The sequence below is a fragment of the Oncorhynchus kisutch genome, linkage group LG9, assembly GCF_002021735.2.
Source record: "Oncorhynchus kisutch isolate 150728-3 linkage group LG9, Okis_V2, whole genome shotgun sequence".
Lineage (NCBI taxonomy): Eukaryota > Metazoa > Chordata > Actinopteri > Salmoniformes > Salmonidae > Oncorhynchus > Oncorhynchus kisutch.
The window spans coordinates 12,826,982-12,845,888 of record NC_034182.2 but is presented as its reverse complement, the minus strand read 5'-3'; the positions used below and the strand labels follow the sequence as shown (position 1 = coordinate 12,845,888).

Genomic DNA, 18,907 nt, shown 5'->3' with positions numbered 1-18,907 from the left:
ATCACAGTTGTCTTATCAGTCCCCTCTGGCCGACTTGGAATAGGCACGCGGTTCTAGTGCTAACCTTTCTCCTCCCCTTCATCTACACTGTTGAACTGGGTCCCTCGAGGCCCAGCGGTTCTAGTGTTAACCTGTCTCCTCCCCTTCATCTACACTGTTGAACTGGGTCCCTCGAGGCCCAGCGGTTCTAGTGTTAACCTGTCTCCTCCCCTTCATCTACACTGTTGAACTGGGTCCCTCGAGGCCCAGCGGTTCTAGTGTTAACCTGTCTCCTCCCCTTCATCTACACTGATTGAAGTGGATTTAACAAGTGACATGAATAAGGGATCGTAGCTTTCGCCCGGTTTCAGTCCATGTCATGGAAAGAGGCCGGCGGTTAAGAGCGTTGGGCCAGTAACCAAAAGGTTGCTGGGTCGACTCCTGAGCCTATTAGGTGGGAAAATCTGCCGTTCTACCCAGCCCCCAACAACAACCCCCCCCCCCCCCCCCCCCCCCCCCCCGGGCGTCAATAACGTGGACGTTGATTATGGCAGCCTGACTAGGTATCCCCCTTTCCCCTTCGGTGATGTATTGAAGCATACAGTATCATACGTTGCTACACACCTCTATCAACTGCATGGGTACCGATTCTTCTAAATACAGCAGAGCTGAACACTGTTATTGGACCATATCATCCTGCATGGAAACTGCCACAAATAACCTCGATGTCTAAACCGCCTAAACTCTTCTGCAACCTCCTGAAAAATCAACACATCTTAAAAGCATTCTGAATCCCCATCCTCTTAGTTTACATCAAATATGCATGTCTTATCTGGTATCAACAACAACATAACAGACTACTAGATACTACTGTAATATGCATATGATATAAGGATTATAACATCATCTTATAGAATTTATTCATTTAACTCCATTGAGTCAGAGAGCGTGCAGTAAATGGTTGATTAAAGTGTATCTCTGTAAGGATATTGTTCTCCTACTTAGCATCATTCCCCAGTTAACTTTGTCTGGGAATTAATTCCAATTTCTCGCTTATCAATTCAACTGAGCAAATAACATCTTAATTCATTCCAAAGCCAATCTTTCATTTGGGATTTTAACTGGCGCCGGGCTATTAGGGCTGACCCCATTTAGTCGACTGGCCGATTGTTTGGTCGATAGGCTGTCGGTCGACCAAAATGTCTTTACTCGAGCTGTAGAAAAATATATATATATATCATGGTGCACAAGACACCTGTCTGAGTGGACTAATCCACTGTGGAGGCCGTTGGGATGGCACAGTCCATCAGTCTAAGATATGGTACTGAAATTGTATATGGTTATATTATGTAAGAACAATGAACAAGAACAAAACACAAATAAAAATGATATTATTTTATAATAAAAGTGCTTTCTCCCGCGTTGGGTAGTGGTCGCTGTCCGAGGTTCTGAAACACATCAGTGCGCTGTTGAATTGGCGCATTTCCGTTTCTAATAGCAAAGCATAATAGCAAAGTTAACCAGCATATTGGTGTTGAGAACAATGCGGCAGAGGCAGCAGCGGAGTTAGGAGATGAGAAAACAGCCCTTGCTTAAATTGCCAATGAAAAGTGAGGAGAGAGGAAACGCCAACTTAATTAGGTCTATAATCAATAGCCTAACTGTTAAATGTGCCTTGCTTAATAAATCATCCATATAAACTCAGCAAACAAAGAAACATCCCTTTTTTAGGACCCTGTCTTTCAAAGATAATTCGTAAAAATCCAAATAACCTCACAGATCTTCAATGGAAAGGGTTTAAACACTGTTTCCCATGCTTGTTCAATGAACCATAAACAATTAATGCACCTGTGGATTGGTCATTAAGACACTAACAGCTTACAGGCAGTAGGCAATTAACTTCTTCGATATAGGGGGCGCTCTTTTAATTTTTGGATGAAAAATGTTCCCGTTTTAAACAATGCATATAATTTACAGATTTGGAAAGAAAACACTCTGACGTTTCCAAAACTGCAAAGATATTGTCTGTGAGTGCCACAGAACGGATGTTACAGAAAAAACCCTGATAAAAATACAATCAGGAAGTGACGCATTTTTTGAAACCACCTCATGGCAATGACTCCTTATATGGCTGTGGAGGAGCTAGGAGTCAGCTTACCTTTCCCACGTTATCTCCAAGGTGTCTGCAGCATTGTGACGTATTTGTAGGCATATCATTGGACGATTGACCATAAGAGACTACATTTACCAGGTGGTCGCTTGGTGTCCTCCGTCACAATTATTGCGTAATCTCCAGCTGCAGTATTTTTCCGTTGTCTTCTGATGAGAAGCCAGCTGCCACCACTGATAGATTATCGAATAGATATGTGAAAAACACCTTGAGGATTGATTCTAAACAACGTTTGCCATGTTTCTGTCGATATTATGGAGCTAATTTGGAAAAAGGTTTGGCGTTGTAAGTGACTGCATTTTCAGGGTTTTTTCTTAGCCAAACGTGATGAACAAAACGGAGCTATTTCTCTTACACAAATAATCTTTTTGGAAAAAATGAACATTTTCTATCTAACCGAGAGTCTCGTCATTGAAAACATCCGAAGTTCTTCAAAGGTAAATGATTTTATTTGAATGCTTTTCTTGTTTTTGCCTGCTGAATGCTAGGCTTAATGCTATGCTAGGCTATCAATACTCTTACACAAATGCTTGTGTAGCTTTGGTTAAAGCATATTTTGAAAATCTGAGATGACAGTGTTGTTAACAAAAGGCTAAGCTTGTGTTTCAATATATTTATTTCATTTCATTTGAGATTTTCATGAATAGGAAACGTTGCGTTATGGTAATGAGCTTGAGGCTATGATTACGCTCCCAGATACGGGATTGCTCGACGCTAGAGGTTAAGGTCACAGGTATGAAAACATAGGACACTAAAGAGGTCTTTCTACTGACTCTGAGAAAAAGAAAAAAAAGAAAGATGAGCAGGGATCCTGGGCATCTTTCTTTTTTTCTTTTTCTCAGAGTCAGTAGAAAGACCTCTTTAGTGTCCTATGTGTGAACGTGCCTTAGGCATGCTGCAAGGAGGCATGAGGACTGCAGATGTGGCCAGGGCAATAAATTGCAATGTCCGTACTGTGAGACACCTAAGACAGCGCTACAGGGAGACAGGGCGGACAGCTGATCGTCCTCGCAGTGGCAGACCACGTGTAACAACACCTGCACAGGATCGGTACATAGGAAAATCACACCTGCGAGACAGGTACAGGATGGCAACAACAACTGCCCGAGTTCCCTCCATCAGTGCTCAGACTGTCCGCAATAGGCTGAGAGAGGCTGGACTGAGGGCTTGTAGGCCTGTTGTAAGGCAGGTCCTCACCAGACTTCAACGGCAAAAACATTCTGTGTGTGATTTCCTGCAAGACAGGAATGTCAGTGTTCTGCCATGGCCAGCGAAGAGCCCGGATGTCAATCCCATTGAGGACGTCTGTTGGATCGGAGGGTGAGGGCTAGGGCCATTCCCACCTGAAATGTCCGGGAACTTGCAGGTGCCTTGGTAGAAGAGTAACATCTCACAGCAAGAACTGGCAAATCTGGTGCAGTCCATGAGGAGGAGATACACTGCAGTACTTAATGCAACTGGTGGCCACACCAGATACTGACTGTTACTTTTGATTTTGACCCCCTTTGTTCAGGGACACATTATTCAATTTCTGTTAGTCACATGTCTGTGGAACTTGTTCAGTTTATGTCTCAGTTGTAGAATCTTGTTATGTTCATACAAATACTTACACATGTTAAGTTTGCTGAAAATAAACGCAGTTGACAGTGAGAGGCAGATCCTGCTTCTGTTGCCTGTTTGAGTGTTTTGTCTTAAGCTATTTCATTTTTGGATAAAAAGACGTTCCCGTTTTAAGCGCAATATTTTGTCACAAAAAGATGCTCGACTATGCATGGAGTTGATAGCTTTGGAAAGAAGACACTCTGACGTTTCCAGAACTGCAAAGATTTTCACTGTGAGTGCCCCAGAACTCATGCTACAGGCGAAACCAATATGTTTCTGCAACCAGGAAATGAACAGGATTTCTGAGGCTCCGATTTGCATCATCTCCTTATATGGCTGTGAATGCGACAGGAATGAGCCTACCCTTTCTATCGTTTCCCCAAGGGGTCTGGAGCATTGTGACGTATTTGCAGGCATATCATTGGAAGATTGACCATAAGAGACTACATTTTCCAAGTGTCCGCACGGTGTCCTGCGTGGAAATTGGTGCGCAAAACTCAGCTGCTGGTATTTTTCCATGGGATTCTGAGAAAAACCATGCTTCCACGAACGGCATATCAATGAAGAGATATGTGAAAAAACACCTTGAGGATTGATTCAAACAACGTTTGCCATGTTTCGGTCGATATTATGGAGTTAATTCGGAAAAAAGTTCGACGTTTTGGTGACTGAATTTTCGGTTCGTTTCGGTAGCCAAATGTGTAGTAACAAAACGGAGCGATTTGTCCTACACAAAGAATCTTTCAGGAAAAACTGGACATCTGCTATGTAACTGAGAGTCTCCTCATTGAAACATCTGAAGTTCTTCAAAGGTAAATTATTTTATTTGATTCCTTTGCTGGTTTTTGTGAAAATGTTATGTGCTAAATGCTACGCTAAATGCTAAGCTAGCCATCAACACTCTTACACAAATGATTGATTTTCTATGGTTCAAAAGCATATTTTGAAAATCTGAGATGACAGTGTTGTTAAGAAAAGGCTAAGCTCGAGAGCAGGCATATTTATTTCATTTCATTCATATGGTAATGAGCCTGAGGGTGTAGTCACGCTCCCGGATCCGGTATCGGTAGTTCAGAGAGGTAAATAGTCTAGCAACAACATGTTGGATAAACAATTCCACGGCTGTTTTTAATATTTTCTATGCTGTAATAAAAGCTTTACACTTTTTTCTATTAGAACAGCCTCTCTGGTATTATTTATAATTTCTTTAGTGTTGTTTACACTGTTCCAAATTGTCCGAGAAATTATATTTCTAATAATAATAACCCTCCTTTTTCCTTGTTCTCCTTCTTCTTGTTAATATTACTATTATTATTAATATCATCATTATAATAAGTAATGTCATTATCATTAGTAGGCTTACTATAGCAGCCTGGTATAACTTCCATCGAGCTGTAGGCCTAAGAGCTCATTCTGTTTAGTCTTATTACCATAACTTACTGAGGCCTATATTTCAATACTTATATAGGCTACTGTATCAATCGATCCTTTATTCCTTCATGTTATCACACAGCATACCAGTCATTCGTGATTTGAAGTGAAATAAAGCATTTTAGTAAAAAAATAATAATAACAAAGCGAACACTGAATAATTTGCGTAAGCAATAAATAGGCCAAAACCGTTACAGAAATTGCATTCACAAATAAAATAAATGCGACAGTTTTTAGTCTTTGCTGTAAATAAAGCGTTTACAAAAAAACGCTATAATTTATAATTATAATTTATTTAGGTTTAGCACACACAATATGCATGCAGCGCTTACTCCATACCTTCTTTTTCTTGATCTCCAGTATTTTCCACAACTAGTCAAATGTATTCCAAACATTCCCTCGTTTCGAGTTTATTTGTCGCTCTGTGGCGCAGTGGTCAAGGGCGCTGTACTGCAGTGCCAGCTGTGCCATCAGAGACTCTGGGTTCGTGCCCAGGCTCTGTCGTAACCGACCGCGACCGGGAGGTCCATGGGGCGACGCACAATTGGCCTAGCGTCCGGGTTAGGGAGGGCTTGGCCAGTAGGGATGTCCTTGTCTCATCACGCACCAGTGACTCCTGTGGCCGGCCGGGAGTCACTTGCCCGGTGCACGGTGTTTCCTCTGACACATTGGTGCGGCTGGCTTCTGGGTTGGATGCGCGCTGTGTTAAGAAGCAGTGCGGCTTGGTTGGGTTGTGGATCGGAGGACGCATGACTTTCAACCTTCGTCTCTCCCGAGCCCGTACGGGAGTTGTAGCGAAGATACTAGCTACTAAAGCAATTGGATACCATGAAATTGGGGAGAAAAAGGGGTAAAATTCAAGAAGAAAATGTAAATAAAATAATAATATGGCGCTCTGCAATCTCACTGTATGTTGGCCAGATGGGACGCTAGCGTCCCACGTACCCTAGGAAGGTTAAATATTACTGCACGGTCGAAACTAGAAGCACAAGCATTTCGCTACACTCGCATTAACATCTGCGATTTTATTATGTGACCAATCAAATTAGATTCGATTTGATTTGCCATGTGTTACAGTGTTCAGAGTTTGTACTAACCAATTTATTGATGTGATTATGATATGCTATAGATCAGACACTATTGGTCATGTGCATGCGATGCATACATGTTTCACTAAAGAGATCAAGGGCTGAGGGAATCGGGAATGTTTTTTCGGGTAAACAATACTTTTCAGTCAGAAATGGCTGTAATTATGTTGCAGATTCAGCAACACGGACAGCGCGATACACACTGTAGATGTTCTGTGGTGGTCGCTGCAGCAGGGAGGAGAGAGAGACAACGGGTGCGCAGTCACTCGCAGTCTCTTTTTTTTTAACACACAAGTCTGAGCCAGGCACTGCACACTCAAATCAATTGCGGTCGGACTCCCTCTAGTCATTTGTGTGTCTTTAATTATTTAATCAAACAGTTCGCTTAAAGCATCAGACAAGCTCAATGCATATAGTTGATTTGATTAAAACACACAGGATGTGTCTATATATGGAAGAATACACGTTTAAAACATTTCAGAACAGACAACCATTATTATTCATTATTGTTATTAACTCTCAGGTGAAAACGTAATGTAAATTCGCAGCGGATAGCGCAGTATGCTAAATGACTTTGTCAGTCATCGTAATTACTGTGTTGCTGCTGCTCCCTCCACTACCAGCTTATTCAAATCCCCGAGTTGTGACTGCACCTCATGCAATTACCGCTGGTCTTTTGAGGCGCTGAGGCTGAAATAGGAGCAGACATGCAGATCTGTCTGTGAGATAGACTCTGTTGATGGAGATCCAGATCCTACAAACCTTCCCAGTGTTTTGTGGAGTGAATAGAGGCCAGTTAGCTACTAATCTTATTGTTGTAAACAAGCTATATAAGAGTAAGGCGAGGTAGCTATTGAAATGAACCATTGACGACGCACACACGCACGTACGCATGCACGCACAGACAAGTATACACACACACAATATAATTTAGGCCTATTTGAGAAGAGGTTCATACATGTCTTCAACCGTCTTCCATCCACTTTCTTTCCATCCGATTTGCAATTTCCTCTCACAGCCTAAACCTAATGTTCTCCTCCTATCCATCAACCTGTTGCTAGGGAGAACGGCAGACAGTCAGTTTCATATGGAGGGGATTGCTATTTATATCAGTTCAATGCATATTGAGCTGTGCCGAGCAGCGTGGTACAAACGCAGCTACAGTGGAACTGTACAGCAGAAAGCTAATCGGCTTCCCATTAAACTCCCATCCATCGCATCTCGTGTATTTTCAGTTTGGCAGAATTTCAGAGGTATAATATTTCCGCTAGTTGTGAGGTGAGAAATACAAAAGGGAGGTTGTTCCTTACCTGTGTTGGAACCTGATAGGTTGTATCTGGAGTTGACCTTTCTGATGATGTTCTCGTGGATTTGATACCACTCGCTTTCCGTGGTACATCTGGAACACGAAGGCAAAACGTGGTGTGTCATGCATGATTTGGGTCAACGAGATAACACTAGCCCAATAACATTCCTCAATTTTATAATATAAATCCAATGAAACACAGAGGTAGAGAAGCGTCAAAACTCTGGGCTAAGTACTATAGGCCTATTGTCCACCCATTTCAGCCCCTATGTAGGTCAAACCATTACTGTGTCCATAACGGCTTTTTCAATCATCCCTTGGGTATGTATCTAGAGTGCTGTAATAGTACCCGTGTGTGTGTGTGTGTGTCTGTGTGTTTGTCTGTGTGTGTGTCTGTGTGTCTCTGTCTGTCTGTGTGTGTGTGTGTGTGGGTGTGGGTGTGTGTGTAAGCTGGTCAACACTGTTGCCCCACAATCCGTCCACTGTGAAAGCTGAACGATGTATCTGCTACATTATTTCATTGTCTGTGAGAGGGTACTGAAGTGTATTGTGAGTTGTGGCTTCTGTGTACAAATGCACTTTCGATATGATGGAAGGTGACTCACGCGTAAACCTTCAGCAGGTGGTCGTCTTTAGAGTCTGCCGTGAGGAGGTCTGCGATACTGACCACAGCACAGCCAAAGGGCCGTCTGTACTGGATACTACACACGTTCTTCTTCTCCCCAGCGCCCATCCGCCCTGCAACCAACACAACGACAACACAGTCAATGTCTGTATATCAGTGCCCTGTAGTTACTATATTAGAGAGTGTTACCACTTAACTATAATTACTGCAATATTATAATACTATGTTATTACTGTGTTAGAGCTGTGTTCATTTTTATTTAAATGTATGCAATATAAATGTAGTGTTTGACTAATTAAGGGCACTGGGAACTTACCAATTCTCATAATGTGAACAACAATGTAGACGTCTTTTCTGAGATCGCTGCTCCCCAAATCCTGAAGAGAGAAAAACACATACATTTTTAATCAAAGGGTGATGGTAGTATCCTCAATACAATAACAGACAAAGCGTCATGTGCAGAACGACTACGACTTCTATACCCCCTAGGGTGCATAGAAGACACAGCGGAGTTCAGTACTCACCACAAAGAGGGTGCACTGTCTCTCTGTCTTCTCCGGCGACTTGGGCACTCCGTTCTTATTCAGTCTGACAAAGAACCTCTCACTGGAGGAGGAGAAAAGAGGAGAAAATAGGAAAGAAGAGGGGAAGAGAGGTTATTCATTGTCACGCCATAAATAAAATATATGTTGGTGATGACAGTAAACATGACAGAGGAGGGGAGTTGGCTAAACAACGAGCAAGCTACTAGATCAGGTCTCCCACACGAGAGTAGTGTACTACAGTACAAGCAGATGTAGTGTCCTAGTAGTGTACTACAGTACAAGCAGATGTAGTGTACTAGAGTACAAGCAGATGTAGTGTATTAGTCTACAAGAGTACAACAGGAGGTAACCCAGAGGTAAGCTCCTCCGTATTCACAGAGAGAGAGCCCTGTGGCAAATAACGCTAGAAGAAGAAGAATTAATGCCATAGCACCATGACGAGATTGTACGCAACATATCCGGCAACACAGACAAAAAATATTCTTCAATTCCATGTCCGAAGAAAATGATGCTACGTTTCTACCAAACTAGATGAAATATTCATCGAATTTAGCGAATTCTTCAGGAGCGATTCTAACCCAGTTCTTGGACTCTCAACCAACGGAAAGGAAAATGACGGAGTGTAGATTAGAATGAACAAAGCAAAGCGCTTTGCAATAACATTGGGGATACACTGCAATGTCGGATGTCATTGTAATTTTGCAGTATGGCAAGGCGACGAAGGGGGAATTCATAAAAACATTATAGATCATGGAAGAAAAGCAGTGAAATGGCAAACGTTGCAATATGCACCTACATATGAAGACCGTACTTGCTACAAAGTTACAGAAAGCTAAACCGCACACCACCCGAAACTGGATACATTGTAAACGCAGGTCCAATGAAGAAAAACTAAGCTAGCTAGCAATTGATTTGTTTATGCAGAGACATATTGTTGGGGGGAATAACCTAATGTGGTGAGTGATGAACATGAATTTCATGACACAAGTGGCGCTATGCTGTCATATCCTCCCACATGAAATGTCTAGTTTGACCAGCTGTTTTCAGCAACTGATCTTTTTTAATCCGTCATATTGGAAGGTTTGCTAGCAACAAACTATTTAGCTAGCTGCTAGCCTAGTGTTTGATATGCAATGTGATCTCCTCGTAATGAACAGTGTTACGTGTCCTGACGAGAAGGCCCTTTGCCAGGCAAAATTGGGCATCATCAGCTCATTGTTATAGAAGTAACAAACGCAAATGCCGCTATTTAGCTTTAATTCTGGCTGCAGAGGTTGTGACTGTGTTAGCCGTAACTAGTTAGCAAACAAGGAATAAGAACATTGCCAGTGAGCATGGCAACAGAACATATAGAATGAACAACTGGGTTGCATCTCTAGCAACCAAAAGAGGAGAAAGTATGAATTGAAATATCAACAAAAAAATGTTATTTCTAGAAGTAAATGTCTGCTTTAACTTTGTTTTCTCTGGTAACTGTGGTATAAAAGGGATAAATCCCTCCGTCCTTCATTAAATAGTACCCGCAAAACACCAGTCTCAACATCAACAGTGAAGAGGTGACTCCGGGATCCTCTGTCCAGTGTTTGTGTTCTTTTGCCCGTCTTAATCTTTTATTTTTATTGGCCAGTCTGAGATATGTATTTTTCTTTGCAACTCTGCCTAGAAGGCCAGCATCCCGGAGTCACCATTTCACTCTTGACGTTGAGACTGGTGTTTTGCAGGTATTATTTAATGACGCTGCCAGTTGAGGACTTGTGAGGTGTCTGTTTCTCAAACTAGACACTCTAATGTACTTGTCCTCTTGCTCATTTGTGCACCGGGGCCTCCCAATCCTCTTTCTATTCTGTTAGAGACAGTTTGCGCTGTTCTGTGAAGGGAGTAGTACACAGAGTTGTACGAGATCTTCAGTTTCTTGGCAATTTCTCGCATGGAATAGCCTTCATTTCTCAGAAGAAAAATAGACTGGCGAGTTTCAGAAGAAAGTTCTTTGTTTCTGGCCATTTTGAGCCTGTAATCGAACCCACGAATGCTGATGCTTCTACACCTGCATTGCTTGCTGTTTGGGGTTTTAGGCTGGGTTTCTGTACAGCACTGTGAGATATCAGCTGATGTACGAAGGGCTATATAAATACATTTGATTTGATTTGATGCTCCAGATACTCAACTAGTGTAAAGAAGGCCAGTTTTATTGCTTCTTTAATCAGAACAACAGTTTTCAGCTGCGCTAACGTAATTGCAAAAGGGTTTTCTAATGATCAATTAGCCTTTTAAAATTATAAACTTGGATTAGCTAACATAATGTGCCATTGGAACACAAGAGTGATGGTTGCTATAATGGGCCTCTGTACGCCTATGTAGATATTCCATAAAAAATCTGCCGTTTCCAGCTACAATAGTCATTTACAACATTAACAATGTCTACACTGTATTTCTGATCAATGTGATGTTATTTTAAATGGACAAAAAAAAAGCTTTTCTTTCAAAAACAGGGACATTTTTAAATGACCCCAAACTTTTGAACAGTAGTGTACATAGCATGCTTACTATACATATTGTGTATATACAAATGCCAAAAACATCACAAAATGTGCATTTAACCAACTACAGCATAGCAGAACTGGCCTCAGATGCTCCCATGCTGAAAGGATAGGGATGAGAGTGACTGTCAGACAGAGGACACACACACACACACACACACACCATCCCCTGCCATACTTGTCCCATCCCGCTGCCAACGACCAGCTAATCCTGTTAGGTGACTTTCACAGCCCTCAGATAAGCAGAGAGAGAGCCTTGTAATGCTGGGACAGCAAGCCAACTCCAACCTCGCTGCTACAGCTATAGCCTTACACGGGCCGTTAGCTAGCTAGCCTGTTAATTCAGCAAGCCAAACAGGAGATTGACAGATTCCTATGCATTAAGCATGGGAGTCACACACACACACGCACTCACACCCACCCGCTCCAATCTCTAATTAACACTACATTTTTGAAACCTCATCCTCCAATTACCAGCCGCTCCAGTGCATACAGATCCCTGAGCCCCACGACACACACACAGCTGCAAGGCTGCTGATCAGGTTGCTTCAGGCCACTAGCAGGTCCCTAGTGGGACCATATCACTGCCTATCAGCAGATTCATTTAAATATAATGAATGGTTTCTCTCCCTCCCTCTCTCCCTCTCTCTCTCCCGCTCATCACATAGTCCCGCTGCAGCGCTCGGAGCATTTATTTGTTCCTTCCTTGGTATCGATGGTTGCATTAGGAAAGAGATCCAGACATGAGCGTGGGCCAGAATGACCTGGCTGGTGTGTGTTGAAGGCTAGGTAAATGAACCATGCTATACAGAGTCTCCAGGGAAAGAGGAGACGAGATATCCCTCCACAATGGACTGTCTGAATCAGTCTGAGGGACTACCGTATAGCCACACAATATGGCCCACACACTCGCACTCACAGAGTGAAGCACTGCGGGAGAGTGTCTCATAGAAGACCAAGACCAGAAGCGGATTTAGGTATAGGCGACATGAGCTGCCGTTCATGGCGGCATCTAGCCGGGGGCGGCACGGGGTGCAAATTATTTGGGAATGGTGACATTTGCGCGATCGGTTTTCTATTGCTCATTTGCACGCCACGTCAATGATATCACGTCTCCGTGTGGGACTGTGGGTCAACTAACCTTGTCGGAGTGGGCGCCCTGATTCTAGTTTGTGAGCTAGGAAGGCTACTGCCTGGGAAGGTCTCCCACTCAGAAGTACCAGGGGGGCGGGGTTAGGTTGACCTCAGGTCTCCCCACTGGAAGCACCTCTAACTTTGTACAGTACTAATGCAATTAATAAAAATCATTCACACTACGAAATGCTACCAAATCAACCACAATTCATTCATAATACTGTGAATATATAGTTTCACAGACATACTGTTAATCGTTAATAACATAAAACCAGTCTTCACACCACCAAGGTGAATTGGTTTAATCTTGACTATTGTTTGACAGTGTTGGGGGACGGGTAATGTATTGATGCTCAAGTGCCAAATCAACACATATTTGTTTCTATTTGTCTTTGTTACTTCTTTTTGATATTTATGAGTCTTACTTTTGTATATATTTTTATATAATTTTAAAGGTTAGTGTCACGCCCCTGGCTTTTTATGTCTCTATTTTGGTTTGGTCAGGGTGTGATTTGGGTGGTCATTCTATGTTCCTTTTTCTATGTTTTTGTATTTCTTTGTTTTGGCCGTGTGTGGTTCTCAATCAGGGACAGCTGTCTATCGTTGTCTCTGACTGGGAACCATGCTTAGGTAGCTTTTTCCCACAGGGTTTTTGTGGGTAGTTATTTTCTGTTTAGTGTTTGCACCTTACAGGACTGTTTCGGTTTAATTTATTCTCTTGTTATTTTGTATTAGTGTTCAGTTCAATAATAAAACATGAACACTTACCACGCTGCGCTTTGGTCCGACTACTCTTCCTCATCCGACGACGAAAACCGTTACAGTTAGGATTATTCATTTGTGTTGTTCCAATGTCTGAATAAAAATGACCGTTAGTGCAGAATGGTGCTTTTTTTGTGTTGGCAGGGGGGAGGGGGGGGGGCTGATATGTGGGGGTGAGGGTTCCCAGGGAGCCATACAATCTAGAACCGCCACTGACCCAGACACATTGGAAAAAAATGTTGTAACCAATCACAAGCATACCAATCAACATCCAAGCTATCAGTGAATGTGTCCCCACTACACCATCTGTGACAGTTCTCATTAGACTGCTGTTGTTTTACTGGCTGCTCTAACAATAGATGATTGTGTAGACAGCAGCTAGTGCCCCATTCCCACTCATCCATCCATCCCTAGTCTTGTTAAAACTGACCAGAGCGTGGAAGAGGAGAGGGAACCCATTCGTTTCTATGACAGCAGAGAGAGAGGGGCTTGAGTGAATGTTGACAGAACTGCTCAGTAGAGAGAGAGAAAGAGAGAGAGCGGTGTCTGGATGGCTTGTCAGTGTCATCCACTCTTCAGAGTGGTTGTAGTCGTGAATGTGTGTGTGTGTGTGTGTGTGTGTGTGCGCCTGCATCCATGCTAGGGTTATTAGATATAACACAGATGCCATGTCTGACTCTGAATGAGGGCTTCTGCTGAGCTGGTGGTGCTGGCATGGTTTCTCCTCGAGAAAGAGCAGGTCGGACCCCCATCTGGCTCCAGTCAAACCCCGAACCAACACAACAACCATAAGGACTAATTAACTGGCTGTCAGCCAGGTAGAGGGGGAAAAAAAGCCTTGGAAACAGCCATAAAAAAAACAACAGAGCTCACATCCCAAATGGCACCCTAATTCCCTTTATAGTGCACTACTTTTTGACCAGAGCCCAACGTCAAAAGTAGCGGGTGCCATTTGGGATGCAGCCAGATTCCCCTTCAAGACAACATAGGTGGCAGGAAGATGAACTCAGCGGGCACTCAGAGCTTCCAGACAATGGAGGAAAAATGGAGGAAGACAGCTGAAGACAGCTGAACAGCCCCCCCCCCCCCCCCCCCCCCCCCCCCCCCCCCAGCCAGAGAGAGAGAGAAAAAGAGAGAGGGGGAGAAAGTAATTAGTTAAAACGAGATAAGATAAAGTGCTGCTAGCATAGAGAGTTCACGAATTCATATAACGTGACAGTCGGCTGGGATAAGTTGGATGCGTCGTGTTTTTTATGGCTCTGGCCTAAAAGATGCACAATTCCATCAAGTCTATATCAAGATAAGAATCACATAAATGACATAGTCTTTCAAACGATTCTGACTATGTTTTGCGGGGGGTTACGTTTATATTTATCAAGCAACTGAGCGACAGCTATGATATACGTAGTGCTAAGCACTCTTACTTCTTAATGCATTTCAAACGGCATGGCATTACAATTAAGGACCAATTACCGGGCACAGGTGCTTAGTGGCAAGCTTTTTAAAAGAAAGCGCGCGCGAGAGAGAGAGCGAGCAAGACAGCGAGAGAGAGCTGGTTGGAGCGAAAATTAAGAAAATACCGTTGAAGCTAATTATACACTCTGCGACAAAGTTGCTTGCTGGGAAAGTGAGAATTGCCTTCATTATCATGGACTTCAGAGCTGTGAGTTAGAGAGCCAAGAGAGCACACTTAAATAGGCCCCTTTTTAAAGTGAATCCCACTGGCACTCTGTGCAGGTAGGTATTTTATTCAGAACCTGCTCTTATTCCCCTGTGCACACTCTCGACGTTCAGGCAGACAAAGCACGCCATCAACACAGCCTTGTGCAGAGAAGGTGAAAATATGTGTTCTCTCATGTGATATTAGTCACAGCAACACTCACAAGGGGAAGAAGTGTCGCAACAAACTATAGGATGAAAAGCTCCCGGGAGGATGAGACAACAGTGCAACATCCATTGACAGTTATCTGGACAACAGACTCGACAATGAATTCTGGGACATCAGTCTATCAATGCCTAATAATAACTGTGTATGAATAATGGTTGACTAGATACACTTGGCTTCTCGTCTCTGTTGCACATGCTGAAACATTCCTCCCATCACCATCAGCCTAGTTTCTATCATGTTAGCCACCAGGGTACAGACGTCAGACACTGTTGTACAGAAAGAGGACGCTTGAGCCTCTATTCTCACACTTCCCTTTCTTTTTCTGATGAATGGATTCATTTGCGAGTTGAAATGGAATTTCCTCCCTTTGACTCACGACACACTCAACTCTTCATAGGAAACAGTGACGTTGATTCACACAACATTCTCACCAACGGGCCACTGTGTGTGTGTGTGTGTGTGTGTGTGTGTGTGTGTGTGTGTGTGTGTGTGTGTGGGCGGGCACGCACGCGCGCGTGGATCTATCCAAGTGCGTGTGTGTGGTGTTCCTTCACACGTAAGCACCCGTGTGCCTCCCTCATAACTACTACCACCAGCAACAGCCAACCGCAAACAAACCCTGTGACGTGGCTTGGAGACAGACTTGTGTTTACAGTCAGATGAAAGGAACACGGTCTTACCCACTTCAACCATGCCACCAGCTCACTGTGACGCAGCATTACAGTCCGATAGGATTGGCTACAAGTGTGGTAGCCTCAACGGAGGTCAAGGGAAAAAACACATCCGATAGACTGGTTGCTAGACGCCGGAACTGGTTCAAAATGGAATTCCATTGTTAGTTGCAAAGACCCCCAACACAAGGTCAGAGGTCAGTCAATCCTGTTCCCTTCAAAACAACATCATGAGACCCTACTTACCCTACCCACTTAAATATATAATGCAATGCAATAAAACACAACACAAAATGTGTTCATCCCTTTGAATTTGATTTGGGGCAGCCGCCAGCCGCCAGATGCAAGGCACACATACTACAATTTACACGTTGAGCGCACACTTCAAAGTCAACAACATATCGATAGTAGCACATCACTGAGAACGCATGCCAATACAGTGTTTCGTTCTAAGTTGTATACCCGTGTTAGTATCAGGACATACAGTCACAGCGGTTGCACCGTTTACCTGAGTGGCCTGTTCTCCCTGCCGTCGTAGATGTGGAAGAACACCTCCAGCTCCTCTCCCAGGTTGGAGCTCATCAGGCTCTTCATGTGGACGAAGAGGTGGTGCGTGCTGGCCGGCACCGGAGTCTCCTTCTTACGGTGACGGTGCTCCATCTGTGGTGTGGGCAAACAGGATCAGAGATCATCTGGACGGCGCAAAAACACCAGTCTAGTCTAGTGGCGCGTTATGGTCAAAAGGGTCGGAAATGTCATAACCCTGATGGTCATCAGCCGGCGGAAACACGGGTCTACTGGTTGTTTATTATCGGAACTAGGGATGTCAGGAAGACAGTGGGCTAGCACTCTGCAATGTGTGCACACAGGATTAGACATGTCAAAACCCTGATGGTCATCAGCCAGTTCAAACACAGGTCTTTTATTATAGCATCTAGACACGGCCTTATCGTTGGTTCTGAGTGCAGAGATTATCCCGTGAACACAATTGAATCACTTTCCCTTTTTCAATGAACTGATTTATTCGGCGTTGACCTTCATAAAAAAAAATGTAATGATCTAATTTGACTTGAATTAAATACTTCAAAGTGGACCTACAGTAGCTCTGTGAAAATAAATGGCAGCATTGGCTTTTTAAGCTGTTCTTTCTACTCTGGCGTTTGCCTTTCATCTCAGTTGAGGAAAGCGCTTTATAACTGGTTGAGTAGAGCAGGTAAAGAGAACGAGGTAATTTCAGATTTATGCTGCATTTTCACCCTTTCGCTCCAAATCCCATTAAAGGGGCAATCAGCAGTTGAAACATCCATTGATTCCCATTGATTCTTGAAGAATATAACTTACAAATGCCTCAGGAGCTTAGTTTAACTGTCACACCCCATCAGAACACTTATTTTACTCCAATGTTTGTGAACATCCATAGATAATTTCTCCCGAACCATCCATCAACTTTTTACCAAAACAGTGGCGGGGAAAATGCTTTTTTATTGTTTCAACTGCTGAATGGCCCTTTAAGTCAAGCTGTGGAAAAGCTATGCATATTATTTTCCCAAAAACGTGTTACGTATTCCATTTAATTCCAGAGGCTGCACGTTCACAGCACGCTTCCTTAATAGTCGCCCAAATCTAATTTGTTTCAGTTAATATTCTGCCCTCTTTGTAGAAAAAACACACACACAACACATGAGGAAATACACACACACACACACACACACACACACACACACACACACACACACACACACACACACACACCCACACACACACACACACACATGCCATTTACACCTTTATAGGAAGGATGTCACAACGCAGAGTGCTTCAAAGGAATTATATTTCTTTCATTTGCGCACACACACACACACACACACACACACAATCAGCCATGTCAAACTGGGATAGAAGGAACAGTAGCACAATGTACCCACAGCATCAAGCCTTATGCGCTCTTAAGCACTGGATAATAATGTATTAAATCAACCAGATCTACAGTATATCTCTACATTATTATCTGACACAGCAGTGTAGTACTGTAAAGGCGTCCGCATGCTTCCCAGCCGAAACAGTTTGGAAGAGTTTGTGCATAGATTATCACGACATTTTGTGACGTTTTGGTTTGTTTTGGACTTTGGTATGTATTTTTTCGGTTCGGGCACACAACATGTTTTCTTGAGGCAAGCTGAAGTCGGTTGCCAAAGTCTACGCCCCTTCGTCGGTGATTGGTCAACCGTAGGCATTCTTCAGTAAAGTCTTTGATGTCATTCAACAAGAGTCGACTAGCTTTCATTAACATTTTCTTATTTAGAAATACTGCACCAAACATCTTAGTTAGATGTAAAATTGCTCGACTTAAGACCTCAGCAAAAAACGTAAAATTACTGACAGATTTCTTGAGTTGCCTTCTGACTATTTTGAGGAAGTGTATACCGTCTACGGTCTCTCAAAATGGACAAAGAGTACTCTTCACGCTTTTTTCTTGTTTTTCAAGCAAATGTCTGTTAAGGGAGTATGCCAGCACACTCGTTCGGTTCACCAGCCGCCAGCCGAACTGAAGCATGCTGACGCCTTAATACAGATTATTCACAGTTCGCTGCACAAGTTTGCATAAACTGAGGACAGAAAAAGAATGAGCTCTCATCTTCCTTAGTCATTGTCTCTGTGTTGGTGCCCAGTACAAGGACAAAATAAGGACTGGTGGCAAACAGCTAGGACCCAGTCCAAGTCTTCCTTGCACTCTTGCATGCACCCATTCACTCACTCACCCACCCACCCACCCACTCACCCACCCACTCACTCACTCACTCACTCACTCACTCACTCACTCACTCACTCACTCACTCACCCACCCACCCACCCACCCACCCACTCACCCACTCACTCACTCACTCACTCACCCACTCACTCACTCACCCACTCACTCCACCAGATGCTTGCTATTGTCCCTGCCGAAGCCTGCCCTGCATTCATCTTCACTTTTCTTTCAGCGATAAGGACTAAGAGGTGGAGGAGAGGAAGATGCTGGGATGGAGGAGGAGGAGAAGAGAGGCGAGGAGAGGGGGCACAAGCAGGCATCGAGACGTTATGTTTTCTGCGGCTCACGTAACAGGGTTAATGTCCCAGTTCGGTTTCATCTGGAATGAATAGGCTTATGTGACAACTGATAGAGTTTCAT

General features: G+C 43.4%; 1 protein-coding gene across 6 annotated transcripts in view; it reads right to left on the bottom strand.

Moving 5' to 3' along the window:
- The window catches only part of LOC109896763 (dedicator of cytokinesis protein 4), a 141,568-nt gene that overhangs the window by 70,218 nt on the left and 52,443 nt on the right, over positions 1 to 18,907 (bottom strand). For all 6 annotated transcript variants that reach the window (XM_031831906.1, XM_031831911.1, XM_031831910.1 and 3 more), the window contains exons 8-12: positions 16,247 to 16,398; positions 8,726 to 8,807; positions 8,518 to 8,578; positions 8,182 to 8,314; positions 7,581 to 7,669 (exon numbers count right to left, since the gene is read on the bottom strand). In XM_031831906.1, coding sequence (XP_031687766.1) covers positions 7,581 to 7,669; positions 8,182 to 8,314; positions 8,518 to 8,578; positions 8,726 to 8,807; positions 16,247 to 16,398 — 517 coding nt within the window. The remainder of the gene's footprint in view (positions 1 to 7,580; positions 7,670 to 8,181; positions 8,315 to 8,517; positions 8,579 to 8,725; positions 8,808 to 16,246; positions 16,399 to 18,907) is intronic.